General features: G+C 44.3%; 2 protein-coding genes across 8 annotated transcripts in view; one reads left to right on the top strand and one right to left on the bottom strand.

Annotated features, from left to right (window-relative positions):
- The window catches only part of JPH1 (junctophilin 1), a 104,179-nt gene extending 103,401 nt beyond the window's left edge, over positions 1–778 (bottom strand). For all 5 annotated transcript variants that reach the window (XM_055432482.2, XM_055432478.2, XM_055432480.2 and 2 more), the window contains exon 1: positions 252–778. In XM_055432482.2, coding sequence (XP_055288457.2) covers positions 252–630 — 379 coding nt within the window. In that variant the 5' untranslated portion in view covers positions 631–778. The remainder of the gene's footprint in view (positions 1–251) is intronic.
- A 298-nt stretch (positions 779–1,076) lies between these two features.
- Positions 1,077–21,487, top strand: part of GDAP1 (ganglioside induced differentiation associated protein 1) — a 55,422-nt gene continuing 35,011 nt past the window's right edge. For all 3 annotated transcript variants that reach the window (XM_088844791.1, XM_088844789.1, XM_055432483.2), the window contains exons 1-2: positions 1,077–1,216; positions 1,643–1,852. The gene's annotated coding sequence lies outside the window, so the exon portion shown is untranslated. The remainder of the gene's footprint in view (positions 1,217–1,642; positions 1,853–21,487) is intronic.

Genomic DNA, 21,487 nt, shown 5'->3' with positions numbered 1-21,487 from the left:
TCCCCCGGGTGTGGACACGCCGCCCGCCCCCAGAACCGGGTCAGAGCCAACCCCCCGCGCACCCGCCGCGTCCTGACGCCCCCTCCCGGGGAGCGCGGCCGCGGGAGGAGGGTGGGAGGCTCCCCCAGGTGTTTTGGCGGGTTTCCGGACACGTGCGCCTCGCGTCCTCCCCGCGGCCCCGCAGTCAGGGGCGAGGCCCGCCCCCGGCGCCCAGCTCGCGGGGCCGCCGAGCCGCCAGCGGCGCAGCTCACCTCCGTCCCCGTAGGTCTCCACGCCGTACCCGTCCTGCAGCCCGTTACTCCAGGTCCCCTCGTAGCGGGCGGGGGTGCACAGGCTCTGCCGGACCCCGTAGCGCCCCTTGAAGCCATGTGACCACTCCCCCCGGTACATCCACTTGCCCTTCGTCTCCACCCCCAGCCCGTGCCGCTTGCCCTGCGCCCAGTAGCCCTGGTAGGTGTTGCCGCTGGGCCAGGTGTAGCCTCCGACCACCTCGAAGCCGTGCGACCAGGAGCCCGAGTACTCGCCCTGGCCCTTGGGCCCCGTGCAGATGCCATGCCCGTGCGCCTTGCCCTCCTCCCAGCCGCCGCAGTAGGTGCCGCCATCGTCGAAGTCGAACCTTCCGCCCGTCATTCGGGGGGCAGCCCCGGCGCGCTCCCCGCGGGGGCACGGACGCGGGCAGAGCTGGGCACGGCAGGGTGTAGCTCGGGGGTGGGGGCCCGGCGGGCGAGCTCACGACAGCGCCCCGGGCAGCTCGTGCCGCCGCTCGGCTCCAGTCCGACGCCGCCCCCGTCCTCCCCTCTTCCTTCGCCGCCGCCACCGCCGCCTTTCTCCTCCAACTCCTCCTCCACCTCCTCCTTCGCCGCCGCCGCCGCCGCCCGGGGCCAGCGCCGCGCGCGAGAGGACAGCCCGGGCTCCGGAGCGGACCTTCAGCTGCTCCTGCCCGCCCACGTGAGCCGGGCGCCGCCCCGCGCCCGCCCCTCGTCCCCTCCCTGGGCGCCGAGGCCCGGCCCCGCGGCGCTCCCCCCCGCCCCCGGCCCTGCCCCCAGCCCGGGAGCCGCCGCTGCCCCGGCGGGCGGGCGAGGGGACGCGGGGACCGCCCGGCGCTCCCGTGCCGCGCAGCGGGAGGCGGCTGGGCGGCGAGTGTGCCCAGGGGCGCGCGCGAGTGCCCGCCTGCCTGGAGACCGAGGCGCGGGCGTGGAGGGCGGCGGAGGCTCCGGTGTGTGTGTGTGTGTGTGTGTTTGGGGTTTATCACCGTGCTGGAGCGCCTAGAAGTGCGGCCACGTGTGCGTGGAGGGAGAAAACTCCGAGGCGCGTTTGTCTGCATGGGCTTTTCGTAGTTGCCTGTTTTCCGGCATTCCAACTTGTGTACCGTGGCGTTTGTCATGCTCAGCTGTCACCGTGAATTAACATCCCCCGGATAGATGGGTTGCATGTGAAAGAAGTCTGCGACAGCCTAGATATAATTGTGCAGAATGTTCTTTTACACCTACCTACCCGTCTTGAAGCACATGTGTTTGCATTTCTTTAATGAAGATACGGGGGGAGGGCAGTGCAGTTTGAAAAAGCGCAGAATACATGGGTTCGGTTTTTTGGTTTGTAATGATGAAGAGGATGTTTTTAATCTGTCTTTGTGGGGATTTAGGTATTCGCGTCCACCTCAGAGCCTGCTCCCTCTGAAGTCTCCTGTATTCTTCTAACAACCCTAGAAATTCTTCAGCCCGGAGCTGTGTACTCAACAGGCAGACGGCTCAGTCTGTGTATGTTGTCTAAGTGTCTGGAATGTACACCTGGTACCTCTCCACTGGCACCCACAATTTAAGAAAGTAAATAGACGCTTTCAAGGAGGAACATGGTAAGTAAAACACTGCTCTAAACTTACAAAATCTGTGACCTACAAAACCGGGGACAGGTGTGAGCTGGTCTACTTTCCAGCTACAACACTGCTTGGTTGAGTTCACTGTACACAGCTCTTTTAAACCTCTATTTCATCATTATCCAAATGGGAATGTCAAGATTTACCTTTCACTTTCTCTCTGTTAAGTAATAACTGAATTTATTGTGGGGGCAGTGTCAAGCCAAACATGAGAGATTTGTTAATAGGTGAGTTGAAGCGTCAGTATTGCCTCTGGGTAAAAGCAGGCACTAGTTTCAACCTCACCCTTAAAATCCCCATGGGAGACGCCTCTCCGTGGTGCATAGCCAGGGTCTTAGGTTGGCCTTTCAAGGACTCTGCTCTGCACAGTACTTAGGGTATCCCTTAGACTTAGAGGCTTTTGCATGACAGAGTAAGCACCAGAGGCTGCCAAGGATTCTCTCACTTGGTTCTGATAATCAGATAAAAATATAAGGACAGGTGTCAGGAAGGCAGCAAGGAGAAAGGAATCTGAACTGCACAGAAAGGGAACTGAAACTGACCTTGATTGGCTGTAGCTCAGGACTGGAGCTGGCCTTTCCTGCTTATCTGGCTGAAATAGTGAAAGAAAAATCTCAGTTTACACAGAACCAAATCACCAAAGAGGATTAGAAACCCTCATCCATGGCGCTACCTACAGAGTTGCCAGGAATAGTGCTTACCCTAGTGGCCTGAAATAATTACGCACCTTGCTCAGCATCTTGTCCCCAGACTGGGGATTGATTTAGGCCACTGGGAAAATGGGGGCCCAGGATTTCGCTGCTGAACCATAATTCCATTTTTCTGTTACAGGGCACACCAGGATCAGGAGCTACTGTAGACATTTCCGTCTATTTTGGGGTTCTGTTTGATATGAGAAACTGTGATTGCTCAGGTCAACATACTTTTTTTTTTCTCATTTTTGAACTGGCTCTCTTTGTAGAGCAACCTTTGTTTCTTTCCCTTTTTGATTTTTTACCCACTCATGTGTGTTAGGATATACATACATGAATATTTGAGGTTTACACTTTTGTTTGCAAGCATGGTAGAACCATTTAATGCTGTGTGTGTGTTTGCATGTGTGCACTCAGTTGTGTCCAACTTTTTGCAACCCCATGGACTGTAGCCTGTCAGGCTCCTCTGTCCATGGGATTTCCCAGGCAAGAATACTAGAGTGGGTTGCCATTTCCTTCTCCAGGGGATCTTCTCCACCCAGGGATCGAACCCGTGTCTCTTGTGTGTCTGCCATTGGCAGGCGGATTCTTTAGCACTGTGCCACCTGCTGCTGCTACTGCTGCTAAGTCACTTCAGTCGTGTCCGACTCTGTGTGACCCCACAGACGGAAGCCCACCAGGCTCCCCCGTCCCTGGGATTCTCCAGGCAAGAACACTGGAGTGGGTTGCCATTTCCTTCTCCAACTGTGCCACCTACTTTTCCTAATTAGCTCTCAGGCAGATGATGGACTTTCTGAAATATACAGCACAGAGTAAGTTTCTGGCTTCTATAATAGATGTGAGTGAAGTCCATCTATGGTAGATGGTCAAAGGGTGATGGTATGGACACATCTCTGGAGAATATGGAGATCTGAGGATGACAAAAGATATGACCATTTATCCCTTAATCTCTTCCTCTTGCTATCCCTAATAGATGTCTTCCTTGGAAAGACCCTTCATTAAAAAAAGACTCCACCATCAGATGTCTGCTATTAAATTTCAGCTAATCAGTCCTAACTTGACTCTACCACTGACTCTCTTCATGGGTGAAAATTAGTATCTAATTTTTGGTAGCTCACTGTGCAATTTTTGGCAAAGTAACCACTCAAGCCATGCTTCCATTTGCCGGCTGTCCTTGTGGAAGTTTCTCCAGTCTCACTGATGTGTTCATTAATGTCAGTGTTCACCTTCGATAGTGGTGATTGGAGAAAACAGGGAACAAGAACCAGGAAGAGGAAGAGGTGGTGACAGTGATGGCACCGCTCATAGGAGCGGTTGGGTAATGCTGCAGTTTACTAGCTGGGGTTCCGTTCTGTTCCGTCGCTCAGTCGTGTCCGACTCTTTGTGACCCCGTGGACTGTAGCCTACCAGGCTTCTCCGTCCATGGGATTCTCCAGGCAAGAATACTGGAGTGGGTTACTATTTCCTTCTCCAGGGGATCTTCCCGACCCAGGGATCGAACCCGGGTCTTCCACATTGGAGGCAGACGCTTTAACCTCTGAGCCACCAGGGAAGCCCAGCTGGGGTTAGTAATGTCCTCATTTCCCCTCTCACTCTGAATCTTTGCCCTGGATAAGGGGGAGTTGAATTTAGCTTTGAGAAGGGACTAGTAAGAAGAAAATGTGAATGTTGGTTTGACAGGTGGGGTGGGGGAGGTCACTAAAGCCCAGGGGCCAACAGCCACGCTAGCACTTGGTTTTCCTCCATGTTCAAAACCCAGCACTAGTAGGTTTCCATTCTAAAAAAATTTAGAACAAAAAGTAAGCCATTTGAGTGTGAATGTTACTAACAACATGGCGGTGAGGATATTTGGCTTAGATTTTTATCTTTTTTTTAAGCTGAGGCTGTGTTTAAAATTTCATTGCTGATTTCTTTTTATTTACACATTAGAATTATTGAGAATTTTTAATAAAACTACAAATGACAGAAAGCTAACCTGGAGGTGTATGTTGTCTAAAGTGTGTTTATTGATTCAAAGTGTAAGAGAGCAAATAGAATTAAAATTACTTGATTTATAAGTCAAAGTTAGTATTACTATTGTAATATACAGGATGGATAAACAGGTTCCCACTGTATAGCACAGGGACCTATACTCAAGATCCTGTGATAAACCATAATGGAAAAGAATATGAAAAAGAATATATATATACATAATGGAATCTCTTTGCTGTACAGCAGAAATTAACACAACATTGTTGTTTGTAAATCAACTATACTTCAATAAAATGGAGGACTGCATGCATGCTCAGTTGCTGGAAGTCGTGTTTGACTCTTGAGATGCAATGGACTGTAGCCCACCAGGCTCCTCTGTCCATGGGATTCTCCATGCAAGAATACTGGAGTGGGTTGCCGTGCCCTCCTCAAAATAGAGGATTACTAACATATTTATAATAAAGCATTCATGAAAACTTAAGAAATTTTCCCACAGTAAATGCAAAAGTTAAGAAATGTAGCCAGAAACTTTGTAGACAACATGAAGTCAGAAGAGGAAGCAAATTACAAAATTAATGATTTTCAAAACTTTGAAGGAAATTATATTATGCTAGATTAGGTACTAAATTCTTTACATGCATTAACTCATTTAAATCTCATAATAACCCATTGGTTAGTACTAGTATTATTACCATTTTACAGAATAAATCTGGGGGAAGGGAATGGCTTCCCACTCCAGTATTCTTGCCTGCAGAATCCTATGAAGAGAGGAGCCTGGCAGGCTTCAATCCATGAGATCACAGAGTCAGACACGACTGAGCAACTAACACGACGACAGAAGAAAATAAAGTTTAAGGACAGTTTTGTGCCCAGGATCATTCGAGGTAGAGAAGGTTGAGCTGGAATTTAAATCTGTGTGACTCTATTACCAGTCTTTACTGGCATGTGGGTGAGAGCTTCCAAATAGAGGGAGGAGGCAGGTTAGGTGGAGACTGTGCTGCTGCTGCTAAGTCACTTCAGTCGTGTCCAACTGTGCGACCCCATAGATGGCAGCCCACCAGGCTCCCCCGTCCCTGGGATTCTCCAGGCAAGAACACTGGAGTGGGTTGCCATTTCCTTCTCCAATGTGTGAAAGTGAAAAGTGAAAGTGAAGTCGCTCAGTCGTGTCTGACCCTTAGCGACCCCACGGACTGCAGCCTACCAGGCTCCTCCATCCATGGGATTTTCTAGGCAAGAGTACTGGAGTGGCTTGCCATTGGAGACTGTAAGGGGTGGTAAAGATGACCTTTTTATTTTTTAGAACAGCTACCTGGTTAATAAAATGCTGCTATCTAGAATTAAAGAAGTGGTGGAAGAAGAGGAAATTATAGAGGTTGGGAAGATAGGTTCATATTGGAACAGATGATCCAGAAATTTATCTTAGAGATGTTCAGTAGGCAGTTGTTAATACAGGTCAGAACTAAACGTAAATTAGTCAATAAGTAAATATAGTTGTCCTCAGTATCTGTGGAATATTGGTTCCAGAACCACCCCTTTCAATACCAAAATCCACAGTGTTCAAGTCCCATATATAAAATGGCACTGTATTTGTATATAACCTATGCATATCCTCCCATATTCTTTAAATCCTATCTAGATTTACTTATAATCACCAATATAATGCAAATGCTATATAAATAGTGGCCAGCATGCAGCGGATTCAAGCTTTACTTCTTAAAACTTTCTGGAATTTATTTTCCCAAATATTTTTGATCTGTGATTGGTGGAATCTGTGGATGTTGAGCTTGATGCAGCATAAGGAGGGCCAACTATAATCTGTGAGCTCTGGTTCAGACATAGGTCAGTACTCTGCTTCTGAAAGCTGTTTTTCAGTAGCCCCTGCCTTTGAGACTTGTACTATTCATGTTAGCCCACTCTTTAGGAAGCCAGAAACTTGCTCTGTGCTGTGTATTTCAGAAAATCCATCTTCTCTAGATCAGTCTCCTTGTTCATCCAGGACCAGTGGCTTATCTGCTCTTCCCCCACCTCCTGTCACTTCTATTGTCCCAGGCTACCTCACCCTGGCCTCACCATCCATTGCCTTTTTCAGCATCGTGGCCTTTATCTTAAAGCCCTCACACACAGCCTGGGACTTCCTCTGATTCAGACACAGGTCAGTGCTGAAGACTAGAACTTGACGATCTCACTCGTTGACAATGCTCGCAGGTCTTTCCCATTCACTGAACAGGCATGGACTCTTAGCAGAGTCTTCACTCCTTTGATGCCCTTTATGTCTTCCTGGCCCTTCCCTATCCTTCCTGAAGAACCCTACTGCATCTTTTCCACTGCTTTTTCCTTTCCATACTGACCTCCTGGTTCATCCGCCTGCCCAGCCCTCAAGTCTAAATCAGTTTCTCCTCCCCTGCTGATAGAAAGTCCCTTCTGGGAATAATCACAACATTGACCAGTTGCCATTGCAAATCATGGGTGGCAAACCTCAGACCAACCCCTCTACACCTCATGGCAGATCTCTTCCCAGGAAACTTCTAGAAGCCCATTACTGTCCTAAAGCCCTTCTCAGCCCCAGTTCTTTCTTTTTTTTTTTTTTTTTTAGGTAATTAATTTATTTTTTATTGGAGGCAAATTATTTTACAATATTTTATTGGTTGGTTTTGCCATACATTGATATGAATTTGCCCCGGGTTTACATAAGTTCCGCCTCCTGAATGCCCCCTCCCACCTCCCTCCTCCCTTTATCCTCCCTCTGGGTCATCCCCACATGCCAGCCCCGAGCATCCTATAACATGCATTGACCCTGAACTACTGATTCGTTTCACATATGACAACATACGTGTTTCAATGCCATTCTCCCAAATCATCCCACCCTCACCCTCTCCCATAGAGTCCCAAAATTGTTCTATACATCTGTGTCTCTTTTGCTGTCTCGTATACAGGGTTATCATTTGCATCTTTCTAAATTCCATATATATGTGTTAGTATACTGTATTGGTGTTTTTCTTTCTGGCTTACTTCACTCTGTATAATAGGCTCCAGTTTCATCCACCTCATTAGAACTGATTCAAATGTATTCTTTTTAATGGCTGAATAATACTCCATTGTGTATATGTACCAAAGCTTTCTTATCCATTCGTCTGCAGATGGACATCTAGGTTGCTTCCATGTCCTGGCTATTATAAACAGTGCTGCAATGAACATTGGAGTACACGTGTCTCTTTCAATTCTGGTTTCCTCGGTGTGTATGCCCAGGAGTGCGATTGCTGGATCATATGGCAGTTCTATTTCCAGTTTTTTGAGGAATCTCCACACTGTTCTCCATAGTGGCTGTACTAGTTTGCATTCCCACCAACAGTGTAAGAGGGTTCCCTTCTCTCCACACCCTCTCCAGCATTTATTGCATGTAGACTTTTGGATAGCAGCCATTCTGACTGGTGTGAAATGGTATCTCATTGTGGTTTTGATTTGCATCTCTCTGATTATGAGGGATGTTGAGCATTTTTTCATGTGTTTGTTAGCCATCTTTATGTCTTCTTTGGAGAAATGTCTGTTTAGTTCTTTGGCCCATTTTTTGATTGGGTCACTTAATTTTCTGGAATTGAGCTGCAGGAGCTGCTTGTATAATTTGGAGATTAATCCTTTATCAGTTGCTTCATTTCCCAGTTCTTTCTTACTTGTCTTCTTCCTCCTGGAGAAAAAGTGGTAACCGATGGGAACACCTTCCCCTCTCTTAAACTTTCCACTGGTTCTTTTTTTCTTCTTTTCACCGCCACCTCATCCCAGAGGCAAAGATGTCCTTTTTCCTCTCCAAGTTTTGTGTCAATTCCTTCTCTTTTGAATATACTTTAATTTCTTTCCTTCCATCCAACAGAGGTACTCATATGTCTACCATGTTAAAACAGCCCTTATTTCCTGGTCCTGCTTTCACCTCAAGACTCCTGTCCTCAAAACTGCACACCTCCTTAAATGAGTAGGTTACATTCAAGTCTTTCCTCCCCACCTCTCCTCACACCACTTGCTGTGGGTTCTATCCCCACCAGTCTAGGCAGCTTGTTCAGCCATTAGTGAGGCATTCAGTCATGTCTGACTCTGTGACCCCATGGACCGTAACCCACCAGGCTCCTCTGTCTCTAGAATTCCCCAGGCAGGAATACTGGAGTAGGTTGCCATTCTTTTCTACAGGAGATCTTCCCAACCCAGGGACTGAACTCATTGCAGGTAAATTCTTCTCTGCCTGAGCCTTTTAGGGACCTCCCAGTTGACAGCTACAATGGTACCTCTTCAATTCTGCTAGGAGTGGCAGCTGTGAATTTGATACTGGTGAACACTTACCTTCCTCAACTTCTGGTAAAACCCACATCTCTTAGCTTATCTCTCCTCTCCCGCCCCCTCTCCTCCCACTTCAGCTGTCATTCCCTGTGTGTTTTTCTTCTGATCCCTTTCTAGTCTCCTTAGGCTAACTTTTGTGTCCAAAACATTAGCTTCATGGTGTCCAAATTTTGTGTAATTACTGGATACTTGTTGGCTTATTTTATACAACTAGGCAATCCTGCCCTAGGGGCTGAGTCTAATTTAGAAATAGTCTAATTCTGATATAAAAACATCAGCTGAGCCTTATTTAAGTCTCAAGGGCAGTTCTTTGGTTCTTCCTATGATTTGTCCCTTGTGGTCTCTGCCTGTTTTTCCTAGTGAGCAGAGGTCCACTGTACTTAGACAGCATATGTGTCCAATGATGAGGCTCACAGGGGGTTCAGGAAAGGTCTAACAATGAAAAAGATAATGACAGATTAAAGAGAGACTTAAAATGGATAGTGGGCTTCCCTGGTGGCTTAGATGGTAAAGAATCTGCCTGCAATGCAGGAGACATGGGTTCGATCCCTGGGTCTGAAAGATCCCCTGGAGAAGGAAATTGAAGGTGATTTAAAGCAATGGAAAATTTTCCCATACTATTGGATTAGAAGAATTAATATTGTTAAAATGGCCACACTACCCAAAGCAGTCTACAGATGTAATGTGATCCCTATTAAATTACCCATGATATTTTTCACAGAACAAATAATCATAAATTTTATATGGAATCACAAAAGACCCAGAATTGCCAAAGCAATTGGCAATTGGGGGTGGGGGGTGGAGAAAAAAGCTGGAGGAATAACTCTCCCAGATTTCAGACAATACCATAAAGCTGCAAAAATCAAAGCAGCATGGAATTGGCACAGAAACAGACATCTGGGTCAGTGGAACAGAATAGAGAGCCCAGAAATAAACCCAGACACCTAAGGTCAATCTTTGACAAAGGAGGCAAGAGTATATAGTGGAGAAAAGACAGTCTCTTTAGCAAGTGGTGTTGGAAAAGCTAGATAGTCACATGTAAATCAGTGAAGTTGGAACACTTTCTTACACCATATAAAAAAATAAGCTGAAAATGGCTTAAAGACTTAAATATAAAAGAAGGACACCATGAAACTCTTAGAAGAGAACATAGGCAAAACATTCTCTGATTAAGTTGTAGCAATGTTTTCTTAGGTCAGTCTCCCATAGCAATAGAAATAAAAGCAAAAACAAACAGATGGAACTGAATCAAACTTAAAAGTGTTTTCACACAAAGGAAACCATAAACAAAATGAAAAGACAACCTATGAACTGGGAGAAAATATTTGCAAATGATGCAATCGACAAGGGCTTACTTATCAAAATATACAAATAGTTCATACAACTCAATAACAGAAGCCCAAACAGCCCAATCAAAATGGTCAGAAGATCTAAATAGACATTTCTTCAAGGAAGACATACAGATGACTATTAGGCACATGAAAAGATGCCCACATCACTAATTATTAGAGAAATGCAAATCAAAACCACAATGGGGTATCACCTTACAGTGGTCAGAATGGCCATCATTAAAAAGTCCACAAACAGTAAAAATGCTGGAAAGGGTGTGGAGAAAAGCCCTCGTACACTGTTGGTGGGAATGTAAATTGGTGCAGTCACTAGGGAGAAAGGAGTGGAGTTTCCTTAGAAAACTAAAAATAAGAGTTTCTATATGATCCACCAGTCCCACTCCTAGGTATATATCTGGACAAAACCCTAATTTGAAAAGATACATGTACCTCAATGTTCATAGCAGCACTTTTTACAATAGCCAAGATGTGGAAACAACCTAAATGCCCATCGACAGATGAATGGATAAAGATGGGTTACACATATACAATGGACTATACTCAGCCATAAAAAGGAGTGAAATAATGCCATTTGCAGCAGCATGGATGGACCTAGGGATTATCATACTAAATGAAATAAATCAGACATAAAAAGGCAAATATATCATTTGTATGTGGAATCTAAAATATGATACTAATGAACTTATTTACAAAACAGAAACCAGGCTTACAGACGTAGAAAACAAACCTCCCAAAGGGTTAGGGGTAAATTAGGAGTCTGGGATTGGCAGGTACAAACTGCTATACATAAAATAGATAAACAACAGGGTCCTACCATAAAGCACAGGGAACTATATTCAATATCTGAAAATAACCTATAATGAAGAAGATTATGAGAAAGAATGTATATACGTATAACTGAATAACTCTGCTGTACACCAGAATCTAACATAGCATTATACATCAACTACGCCACAATTTTAAAAATTATTTAAAAAAAAAAAGAGAAGGGAGGTGAACAATGTTGCTGAAAGCACAACTAAGGAGTAAGTAGTTGCCAAGTGGCTGATTTTTGAAGGAGAGAAAAAAACAAAATCCATTATTAGACAGGAAAGAGATGTATAATGTAATTGGGGAATGAATGGGTCCAGGAGATCTGAGATGGGATTTGAAACAATGGCCGATAATAGAAGAGGCAGCCCTCTGACTGAGTGCCACTGGGGAATGATGCATCCTTGCCAAGTGCTGCAGTCCCAGCCCACATACCACCTTGGCACCCACACCTCAGAGACCTGGTGGAGTCTTCAGATACTGACTGCATTCCAGATAAAGCTTCAATTCCTCTTCCTTGCCTTCAACACATTCTAGAATGTTTGTCATCGCTTGCATCTCACTTATTACTTTCACATGGCAAGCACTTTTTAAAGCTTACTCAGAAGGAGGAACACTCCAGGGGGTGGCCTTGGGGGTGCACAGCTCAGATCTCCCAGGGAACCTGCAGCCCAGAGGGAACTTGGCAGACAGCCTCCAGCTGCTGCGAGTTCAGATCTGCTGTGGTGTTCACACCAAGTCCTTGCTCTGCCCGGGACATCCCCTTCCATGTAAAGGCAGGGCTTCCCTGGTGGCTCAGTGGTGAAGAATCCACCTGCCAGGGTGGGAGACACCAGTTCCATCCCTGATCTGGGAAGATCCCACGTGCTGGCAGAGCAATGAAACCCATGTGCCACAACTCCTGAGCCTGTGCTCTAGAGCCCGGGAACTGCAACTACTGATCCATGTGCTGCCTACTGAGCCCATGCACTTAGAACCCGAGCTCTGCAACAGGAGAAGCCACCACAATGGAAAGCTGTCCACTGCAGCTGGGGAGTAGTCCCCACTCTCTGCAACTAGAGGAAAACTTGCACAACAACAGTGACCTGCTGCTGCTGCTGCTAAGTCGCTTCTGTCGTGTCCGACTCTGTGCGACCCCATAGACGGCAGCCCACCAGGCTCCCCCGTCCCTGGGATTCTCCAGGCAAGAACACTGGAGTGGGCTGCCATTTCCTTCTCCAATGCGTGAAAGTGAAAAGGGAAAGTGAAGTCGTTCAGTCGTATCCGACTCTTAGTGACCCCATGGACTGCAGCCCACCAGGCTCCTCCGTCCATGGGATTTTCCAGGCAAGAGACTGGAGTGGGGTGCCACTGCCTTCTCCAACAATGACCTAGCACAGCCAAAAATAAATAAATATTAAAAAAGTAAAAGGTAAATGGCTGGATCTCATAAACTCTGATATATAACTCCCCCCCGACCCCAGCCCACCCCCCCCAAAAAAGACAAAGAGGAAAATAATAAAGCAGAGCACCTGGTAGGCCTCTTGGATTCTGGGAGCAATACCACACTTAGAAACAGCTCCAGTCTACATGCTGAATGCCATGGAACTAAGGCTGCCAGCTTCAAGAGGGCTCAGAGCAGGAAAGCGTTTTGCAGGAGGCCGGGGCTCTGGTACTAGCAGCCCTGCGTCTTGGGCCATATCATCAGGCAGATCCTTTGGTGTTAGTGTTTGTGTGTAGGTGGTGAGAAAAGATGCAATGTGAAGATTGTGGCAAGGCCCAGTGGAGGGATCACAATGCAGGTCTCTAGAGCTCTGACACAAGGCCATAGAATCTACAGAAGAGAATTATAGAATTTTTGAGAAACAGTTACTTGACTTTAGTAAGAAAAAAAAAAAAAAGGAATGCTTAACCGTGGGATACCGAGTGACTATTACTTTAGAATTTCCCACTGTGAGCTGGGTCCTGTTGAACCCGCCAAGACAAAGTTGGATGAAACCATAGCACACATAAAGGGTAATGGTGACCTACACAAAAATACCCGAACAATATGAAGATGGACAAATCCAGTTGCCATCTGTTGTAAGATGAACATGATATATCCAGGATCAAGATGAGCAGAACCAAAGGACACCAGAAAGCTGCAAGAACAGGTTGCCCAGAGCCCCATGTGCCCTAGGATTTCACTAACATCCCTTACCCACCATCACCTGTGGGAAGACTGGGGTTCCATTTGACCAGTTGAAGGAGGAAGAGAAGCCACACTTGGTTTATCAATGGACAGGCTATTATGTGGATGAAGCTGAAAATGAATGAAGACTGCATTATAGCTCCACTCAGGAGGGGTCTTGAAAGTATTCAGAGAGGGAAAATCTTTGCAAGGGACAGAGCCGTGAGTGCTGAACCTGGTCATCTATTTTATGGGAAAGGAAAAGTGGCCTGAGGTGGGGAACATATGTAGATTTCCAAGCAAGACCAACAGCCTGGCCATCTGGTCAGAGGTCTGGAAGGGAAAGGACGGGAAGGTGGTAGAGCAGACATGTAGATGAACATGTGGGAATGCGCACTGAGTGTCAAGAGTTTTGTGCTACATGTCAATGGCCTTCATTAAAGGGACACTGGAAACCTAGGACTCTGTTTAGACTGTCTCCAGCCAATAGCTGAGCACAGTGGGACTGATTGGGCTGGACCATTCCTTCTAAACACAGGCCTCCTCTGCCAGGCTTATATTTTCTGTGCTCCCCACTGACCTGGCTGAAATGTTCCGCGTTGACACTGACCTGGCCAAGCTACACAGCAGTCTGAGTTCCCCCTACTGAATCTTGCTTTCTTCCCTCTTTCATAGGTTTCAGACCTGTGTTGTGACCCAAAGACTCTGCCCACCTACTCCTGATTCCTTTGGTCTTATCCCTCACATGTGTTCACCCCAGTATATCTCTGTATGTCTAATTCCATCCTGACATCTGCTTATTGGAGGCTCTAAACTGATACACCCAGTGATCTTTCAAAAATAAGCACATAACATGTTTACATTTACAGGTGGGCCATGGTCAAAGAAAGATGAAAGTCTGCTGTATTATTTGAAAAGGTACATGCACCATGTTCATAGCAGTGCTATTCACAAGAGCCAAAATATTAAAAAACCTAAATGTCCATCAACAGATGCATTCATAAAGAAAATGTGGTACATATACACAATGTAATACTACTTAGTCATAAAAAGAATGAAACGTCATTTGCACCAGCGTATAAAGGGATGGAGCAAAAGCAAAACCAATACCCAGTTGTGGATGTGACCGGTGATAGAAGCAAGGTCCGGTGCTGTAAAGAGCAATATTGCAAAGGAACCTGGAATGTTAGGTCCATGAATCAAGGCAAATTGGAAGTGGTCAAACAGGAGATGGCAAGAGTGAACAAGACATTCTAGGAATCAGTGAATTAAAATGGACTGGAATGGGTGAATTTAACTCAGATGACCATTATATCTACTACTGTGGGCAGGAATCCCTTAGAAGAAATGGAGTAGCCATCATGGTCAACAAAGGAGTCTGAAATGCAGTACTTGGATGCAATCTTAAAAACGACAGAATGATTTCGGTTCGTTTCCAAGGCAAACCATTCAATATTACAGTAATCCAGGCCTATGCCCCAACCAGTAACGCTGAAGAAGCCGAAGTTGAACAGTTCTATGAAGACCTACAAAACCTTTTAGCACTAACACCCAAAAAAGATGTCCTTTTCATCATAGGGAACTGGAATGCAAAAGTAGGAAGTCAAGAAACACCTGGAGTAACAGGCAAATCTGGTCTTGGAGCACGGAATGAAGCAGGGCAAAGGCTAATAGAGTTTTGTCAAGAGAACGCACTGGTCATAGCAAACACCCTCTTCCAACAACACAAGGGAAGACTCTATACATGGATATCACCAGATGGTCCACACCGAAATCACATTGATTATATTCTTTGCAGCCAAAGATGGAGAAGCTGTATACAGTTAGCAAAAACAAGACCAGGAGCTGACTGTGGCTCAGATCATGAACTCCTTATTGCCAAATTCAGACTTAAATTGAAGAAAGTAGGGAAAACCACTAGACCATTCAGATATGACATCAATCAAATCCCTTATGATTATACAGTGGAAGTGAGAAATAGATTTAAGGGACTAGATCTGATAGATAGAGTGCCTGATGAACTCTGGACAGAGGTTCGTGACATTGTACAGGAGACAGGGACCAAGACCATCCCCATGGAAAAGAAATGCAAAAAAGCAAAATAGCTGTCTGAGGAGGCCTTACAAATAGCTGTGAAAAGAAGAGAAGCGAAAAGCAAAGGAGAAAAGGAAAGATATAAGCATCTGAATGCAGAGTTCCAAAGAATAGCAAGGAGAGATAAGAAAACCTTCCTCAGCGATCAATGCAAAGAAATAGAGGAAAACAACAGAATAGGAAAAACAAGAGATCTCTTCAAGAAGATTAGAGATTCCAAGGGAACATTTCATGCAAAGATGGGCTCGATAAAGGACAGAAATGGTATGGACCTAACAGAAGCAGAAGATATTAAGAAGAGGTGGCAAGAATACACAGAAGAAATGTACAAAAAAGATCTTCATGACCAAGATAGTCACGATAACGTGATCACTGAGCTAGAGCCAGACATCTTGGAATGTGAAGTCAAGTGGGCCTTAGAAAGCATCACTACGAACAAAGCTAGTAGAGGTGATGGAATTCCAGTTGAGCTATTTCAAATCTTGAAAGATGATGCTGTGAAAGTGCTGCACTCAATATGCCAGCAAATTTGGAAAATTCAGCAGTGGCCACAGGACTGGAGAAGGTCAGTCTTCATTCCAATCCCAAAGAAAGGCAATGCCAAAGAATGCTCAAACTACCGCACAATTGCACTCATCTCACACGCTAGTAAAGTCATGCTCAAAATTCTCCAAGCCAGGCTTCAGCAATATGTGAACCGTGAACTCCTAGATGTTCAAGCAGATTTTAGAAAAGGCAGAGGCACCAGAGATCAAATTGCCAACATCCGCTGGATCATGGAGAAAGCGAGAGAGTTCCAGAAAAACATCTATTTCTGCTTCATTGACTATGCCAAAGCCTTTGACTGTGTGGATCACAATAAACTGTGGAACATTCTGAAAGAGATGGGAATCCCAGACCACCTGACCTGCCTCTTGAGAAACCTGTATGCAGGTCAGGAAGCAACAGTCAGAACTGTACATGGAACAACAGACTGGTTCCAAATAGGAAAAGGAGTACGTCAAGGCTGTATATTGTCACCTTACTTATTTAACTTCTATGCAGAGTACATCATGAGGAACGCTCGGCTGGAAGAAGCACAAGCTGGAATCAAGATTGCTGGGAGAAATATCAATAACCTCAGATATGCAGATGACACCACCCTTATGGCAGAAAGTGAAGAGGAACTCAAAAGCCTCTTGATGAAAGTGAAAGAGGAGAGTGAAAAGGTTGGCTTGAAGCTCAACATTCAGAAAACAAAGATCATGGCATCTGGTCCCATCACTTCATGGGAAATGGGGAAACAGTGGAAACAGTGTCAGACTTTATTTTTTTGGGCTCCAAAATCACTGCGGATGCTGATTGCAGCCAGGAAATTAAAAGACGCTTACTCCTTGGAAGGAAAGTTATGACCAACCTTGATAGTACATTAAAAAGCAGAGACATTACTTTGCCAACCAAGGTCCGTCTAGTCAAGGCTCTGGTTTTTCCCGTGGTCATGTATGGATGTGAGAGTTGGACTGTGAAGAAGGCTGATCGCCGAAGAATTGATGCTTTTGAACTGTGGTGTTGGAGAAGACTCTTGAGAGTCCCTTGTACTGCAAGGAGATCCAACCAGTCTATTCTAAAGGAGATCAATCCTGGGTGTTTATTGGAAGGACTGATGCTGAAGCTGAAACTGCAATACTTTGGCCACCTCATGTGACGAGTTGACTCACTGGCAAAGACTCTGATGCTGGGAAAGGTTGGGGGCAGGAGGAGAAGGGGACGACAGAGAATGAGATGGCTGGATGGCATCACTGACTCTGTGGACATGGGTTTGAGTGAATTCCGGGAGTTGGAGATGGACAGGGAGCCCTGGCGTGCTGTGATTCGTGGGGTCGCGGAGAGTCGAACACGACTGAGCAACTGAACTGAACTGAACTGAGCTGAGATACAACTAGAGATTATCTTACTAAGTAAGTCAGAGAAAGCCTGATACCATATGTTATCATATATATGCGGAATCTAAAATATGTCTACCAAACAGAAACAGATTCATAGAGATACAGATCAGACTTGTGGCTGTCAAAGGAAAGATGGTTTAGGGGAGAGGATGGGCTGGGAATTTGGGATTGGTAAGAGCAAACTCTTAACAACAAGGTCCTAATGTATAGCATAGGGAAATATATTCAATATCCTGAGATAAACCACAATGGAAAAGAATATGAAAATGTAATGTATAGGTTTGTATAACTGACTCATTTTGTAGTTTAGCAGAGATTGGCACACATTGTAAATCAACTATACTTCAATAAAAAAAAATAAAAAAGAAAGTCTGCTTTAGAACTTAACAAAATTGAATTAAAAATCAGATTTTTATGATTCTTAAAAAAGAATGTAGATGCTGTTTGAGTACTGATATGGAAAAATCCCCAAGATCTATTAAGTGGGTAAAAGCAATATACAGAATAATGTATGTAACCTGTTGAATTTTTCTGCACTTGTATCTATGTAAAAACCTGTAGGGCAGGATGGGCAGGGGCAGAACCCTCTAAAGATAAAAATTAAACTAAAGGGGATGGACATGGCCATGCTCATTAAAGAATATTTTCATTTGTTTTAATCTTGCACCTTGAAATTGTACTACCTATTAATAACTATATTGAAATGTCAATCTTCAACATTTTTGCATGTTACTATTTTAAAAATCAATCCTTTATATGTTATTGAACATAACTTCCCATTGGCATATGACATAGTAACCTATTTACAGTGATGAGTGGACCTGATAAACCTAGAAAGAAGAAAGAAAGATAGTGCCAAGTTATGTCTGACTTTTGGGATCTCATGAGCTGAAGCCTGCCAGGCTCCTCTAACCATGGGATACTCCAGGCAAGGATACTGGAATGGGTTGCCATTTCCTTCTCTAGGGGAACTTCCTGACCCAGGAATCGAACCCAGGTCTCCCACATTGCAGGCAGATGCTTTACCAACTGAGCTACATGGAGACCTGATAAGCTTAAGGACTCTCTAAAACTTAGTCTCCCAGATGGTAAAAGACTGCATGATCAAGATGGCTGGAGCAATTTCTGACTCACCAACTGATGGAATAATTCATAGCTTCTCTGCGTGAGTGTGACAGAGTGGACATTTAGAGACTTCCATCTGTATACTGTATTTCAGCTGTATACTGAAAACTAAGATCATGGCATCTAGTCCCATCACTTTGTGGCAAATAGATGGGGAAACAATGGAAACCGTGAGAGATTTTATTTCTGAGGGGGCTTCAAAATCACTGTGGATGGTGACTGCAGCCATGAAATTAAAAGACACTTGCTCCTTGGAAGAAAATCTATGACCATCCTAGAAAGCATATTAAAAAGTAGAGACATTACTTTGCCAACAAACATCCATCTAGTCAAAGCTATGGATTTCCAATAGTCATGTATGGATGTGAGAGTTGGACTATAAAGAAAGCTGAGCAGCAAAGAATTGATGCTTTTGAACTGTGGTGTTGGAGAAGACTCTTGAGAGTCCCTTGGACAGCAAGGAGATCCAACCAGTCCACCCTAACGGAAATCAGTCCTGAATATTCATTGGAAGGACTGATGGTAAAGCTGAAGCTCTGATACTTTGGCTACCTGATGTGAAGAACTGACTCACTTGAAAAGACCCTGGTGCTGGGAAAGATTGAAAGCAGGAGGAGAAGGGGACAACAGAGAATGAGACGGTTGGATGGCATCACTGACTCGATGGACATGAGTTTGGGTAAACTCCGGGAGTTGGTGACGGACAGGGAAACCTGGCATGCTGCAGTCCATGGGGTCACAAAGAGTTGCAGACAACTGAATGACTGAACTGAACTGTATGCCATTGTATCATCCTGGCATGGTTGCTGAGCTGAACGTGTTGCTACTTCTGTAAAGAAGTGTGCACCACCATTTCCTTCCTGAATATTACAGCCCACGCTAAATTATGCCTCATTTCTACCTCCGATCCATACTAAATATTCCTTCAGTACAGATACTTCATTAAAGTGCAGGTAAAAGTTCCTTGGCAAGCATTTTCATTGCTTGTCCAGACTCCACTCTTTCCTGGCAAAATCTCTTGAAGAGGCTTAGTTGCATACATTCTGAGAGCTTACCCTGTATCCTAATGTATTTCTGATGAAGAATCATGTCTGTAGGACAATTTTCCAAACTCCCCTGATGTCATTTATCAGGGGGCACTTGTTAAATAGACACATGCCAAGGTCTCTCCCTTGGTGAATTCTGCTTCAGTGGGTTTGAGCTGGAATCTGTGATTTTTGTAAATACTCTGAGTCTTCAGGGAAACATTACTGTAGGGTCATGCAGCCTCATGTAGGCTACCTTAGATTCCATAAACTGATAAAACAAATTCAAAGTTTCCTGATACTAGTGATCCTAATATTAGTTTCTTATATGAATTCTTCCTCAAAGTGCTTTGATAATTGTAAACAATATCCTCCACATCGTTTAAAAGGCAAAATTTAAAAGTCCTATGTAAGTGAATGATTGCTCAGGTTAAGTATCCAATAGACAGTGAATAATTATCAGTAAAAGAAGTCATTAGTGAGGTGACCCTGAAACCCAGAACAAAAATCTGATAATTCTAAACCAAATCAGTTGGTGGACTTGTGAAGTCTCCATTCCTTTCCCAGTGACTTTAGAGTATAATCCCTTATTAGTCATATCATTTGTAATTATTTTCTTCTATTTAGTAGGTTTTTTTTTGTTTTAGCAATGATTTTCTTTGCTCTGCAGAAGCTTTTTAGTTTTATTAGGCCCCATTTGTTTATTTTTGCTTTTATTTAGGAGACAGGTCTAAAGAATTACTGCTGTGATTTGTGTCAAAGAATGTTTGCCTGTGTTTTCCTCAAGGAATTTTATAGTGTCTAATCATACATTTAAGTCTTTAATCCTTTTTGAGTTTATTTTTGTATGTGGTATTAATGTTCTCATTTCATTCTTTTACATGTATCTGTTCCAGTTTTCCCAACATCATTTGCTGAAGAGATTTTCTTTTCTTCATTGTATATTCCTTCCTCTTTTGCCATAGAATAATGGACCATAGGAGTGTGGATTTATTTCTGGGCTGTCTGTTCTGTTGCACTGATCTATGTGTCTGGTTTTGTGCCAATTGCATGCTGTTTTGATTACTGTATCTTTGTCGTATGGTCTGAAGTCAGGGAACATGATGCCTCCAGGTCTGTTCTTTTTTCTCAAGATTACTTTGGCAATTTGACATCTTTTGTGGTTCCATGTACATTTTAGGATTATTTACAATAAAGTGACATGTTAGCTAAGCTCTGAAGGATGAGGAGGAGATGGCCTGGAAAGTAAGTAGGAGATCAGCTGGAGAAGAGGAAACAACTCTGAGGTAGAAAGAGCTTGGCACACCGAAGTAACTGAAAACAGGACAGTATGTTTGGACTCACTGAGCAAGGGAGAAGATCTTGGTAAGAGATGTTGGTGGAGAGGGAGGCAGCCACCAGGGCCTTGTTGTGATCTAAGAGCTTTTAAGAAAGGATGACTGTCCAGCCATTTCCCCCATAGCTCAGGGTAGGGAAGCGAAAGGAAACAAGGAGGAAGGGTAGTATTGGAAAGAAAATATGAAAAAGGTGTTAAAACCAGCCCCTCCTTACTGATTCCTTGAAGCAAGATGTGACACCACCACCCCTGCCCCCGCTGCTGCAGAACAGTGTTTTTCAAACTTGAGAAATGCATCAGCAGTTTTTGAAGAAAAGCAAAAATTTATCGACACCTCTTGCCCATGGTGGTTTCAATAATTTTAAACGTATTTGTATATTCATTATATACATGTACTTAAATATATAAACCATCAGATAAGGTATACCTCTGTCTGCTTAGAATTTATTTACAACATAAAGCCAACATAAATTAAGAACAAGTAATTTTGAAATTAGCAACCTGAATTTAACGTGATAGATGATGTTTTGATGAAATAAAATTACTGCTTGCATTAAAAAAATTTTTTTATAGCATTGCCCAAGGAGTCACAGTTTCTTCTGATTCAGTAAAGGCATCCTGCCAGATGCTGTTGAGGACTTGTCTATAGGATTTCTTAGGAAGTCTTTCTTTGTACAGAGTACTGGCACACCATTTGGCTATTACTTGATGGATATACATCGTTTACATATTAGGTCTGCCTCTCTACTCACTAGTCAGAAACAATTCAAATAGAAAGACTCAATGGCAATGTCTGCCTGAGCATAAACACAAGC

Source organism: Moschus berezovskii, chromosome 16 (genome assembly GCF_049115385.1).
Source record: "Moschus berezovskii isolate FMDL1 chromosome 16, NW_MosBer_1.0, whole genome shotgun sequence".
Classification (NCBI taxonomy): domain Eukaryota; kingdom Metazoa; phylum Chordata; class Mammalia; order Artiodactyla; family Moschidae; genus Moschus; species Moschus berezovskii.
The sequence above is the reverse complement of the archived record's forward strand: the minus strand, read 5'-3'. Positions and strand labels throughout refer to the sequence as shown.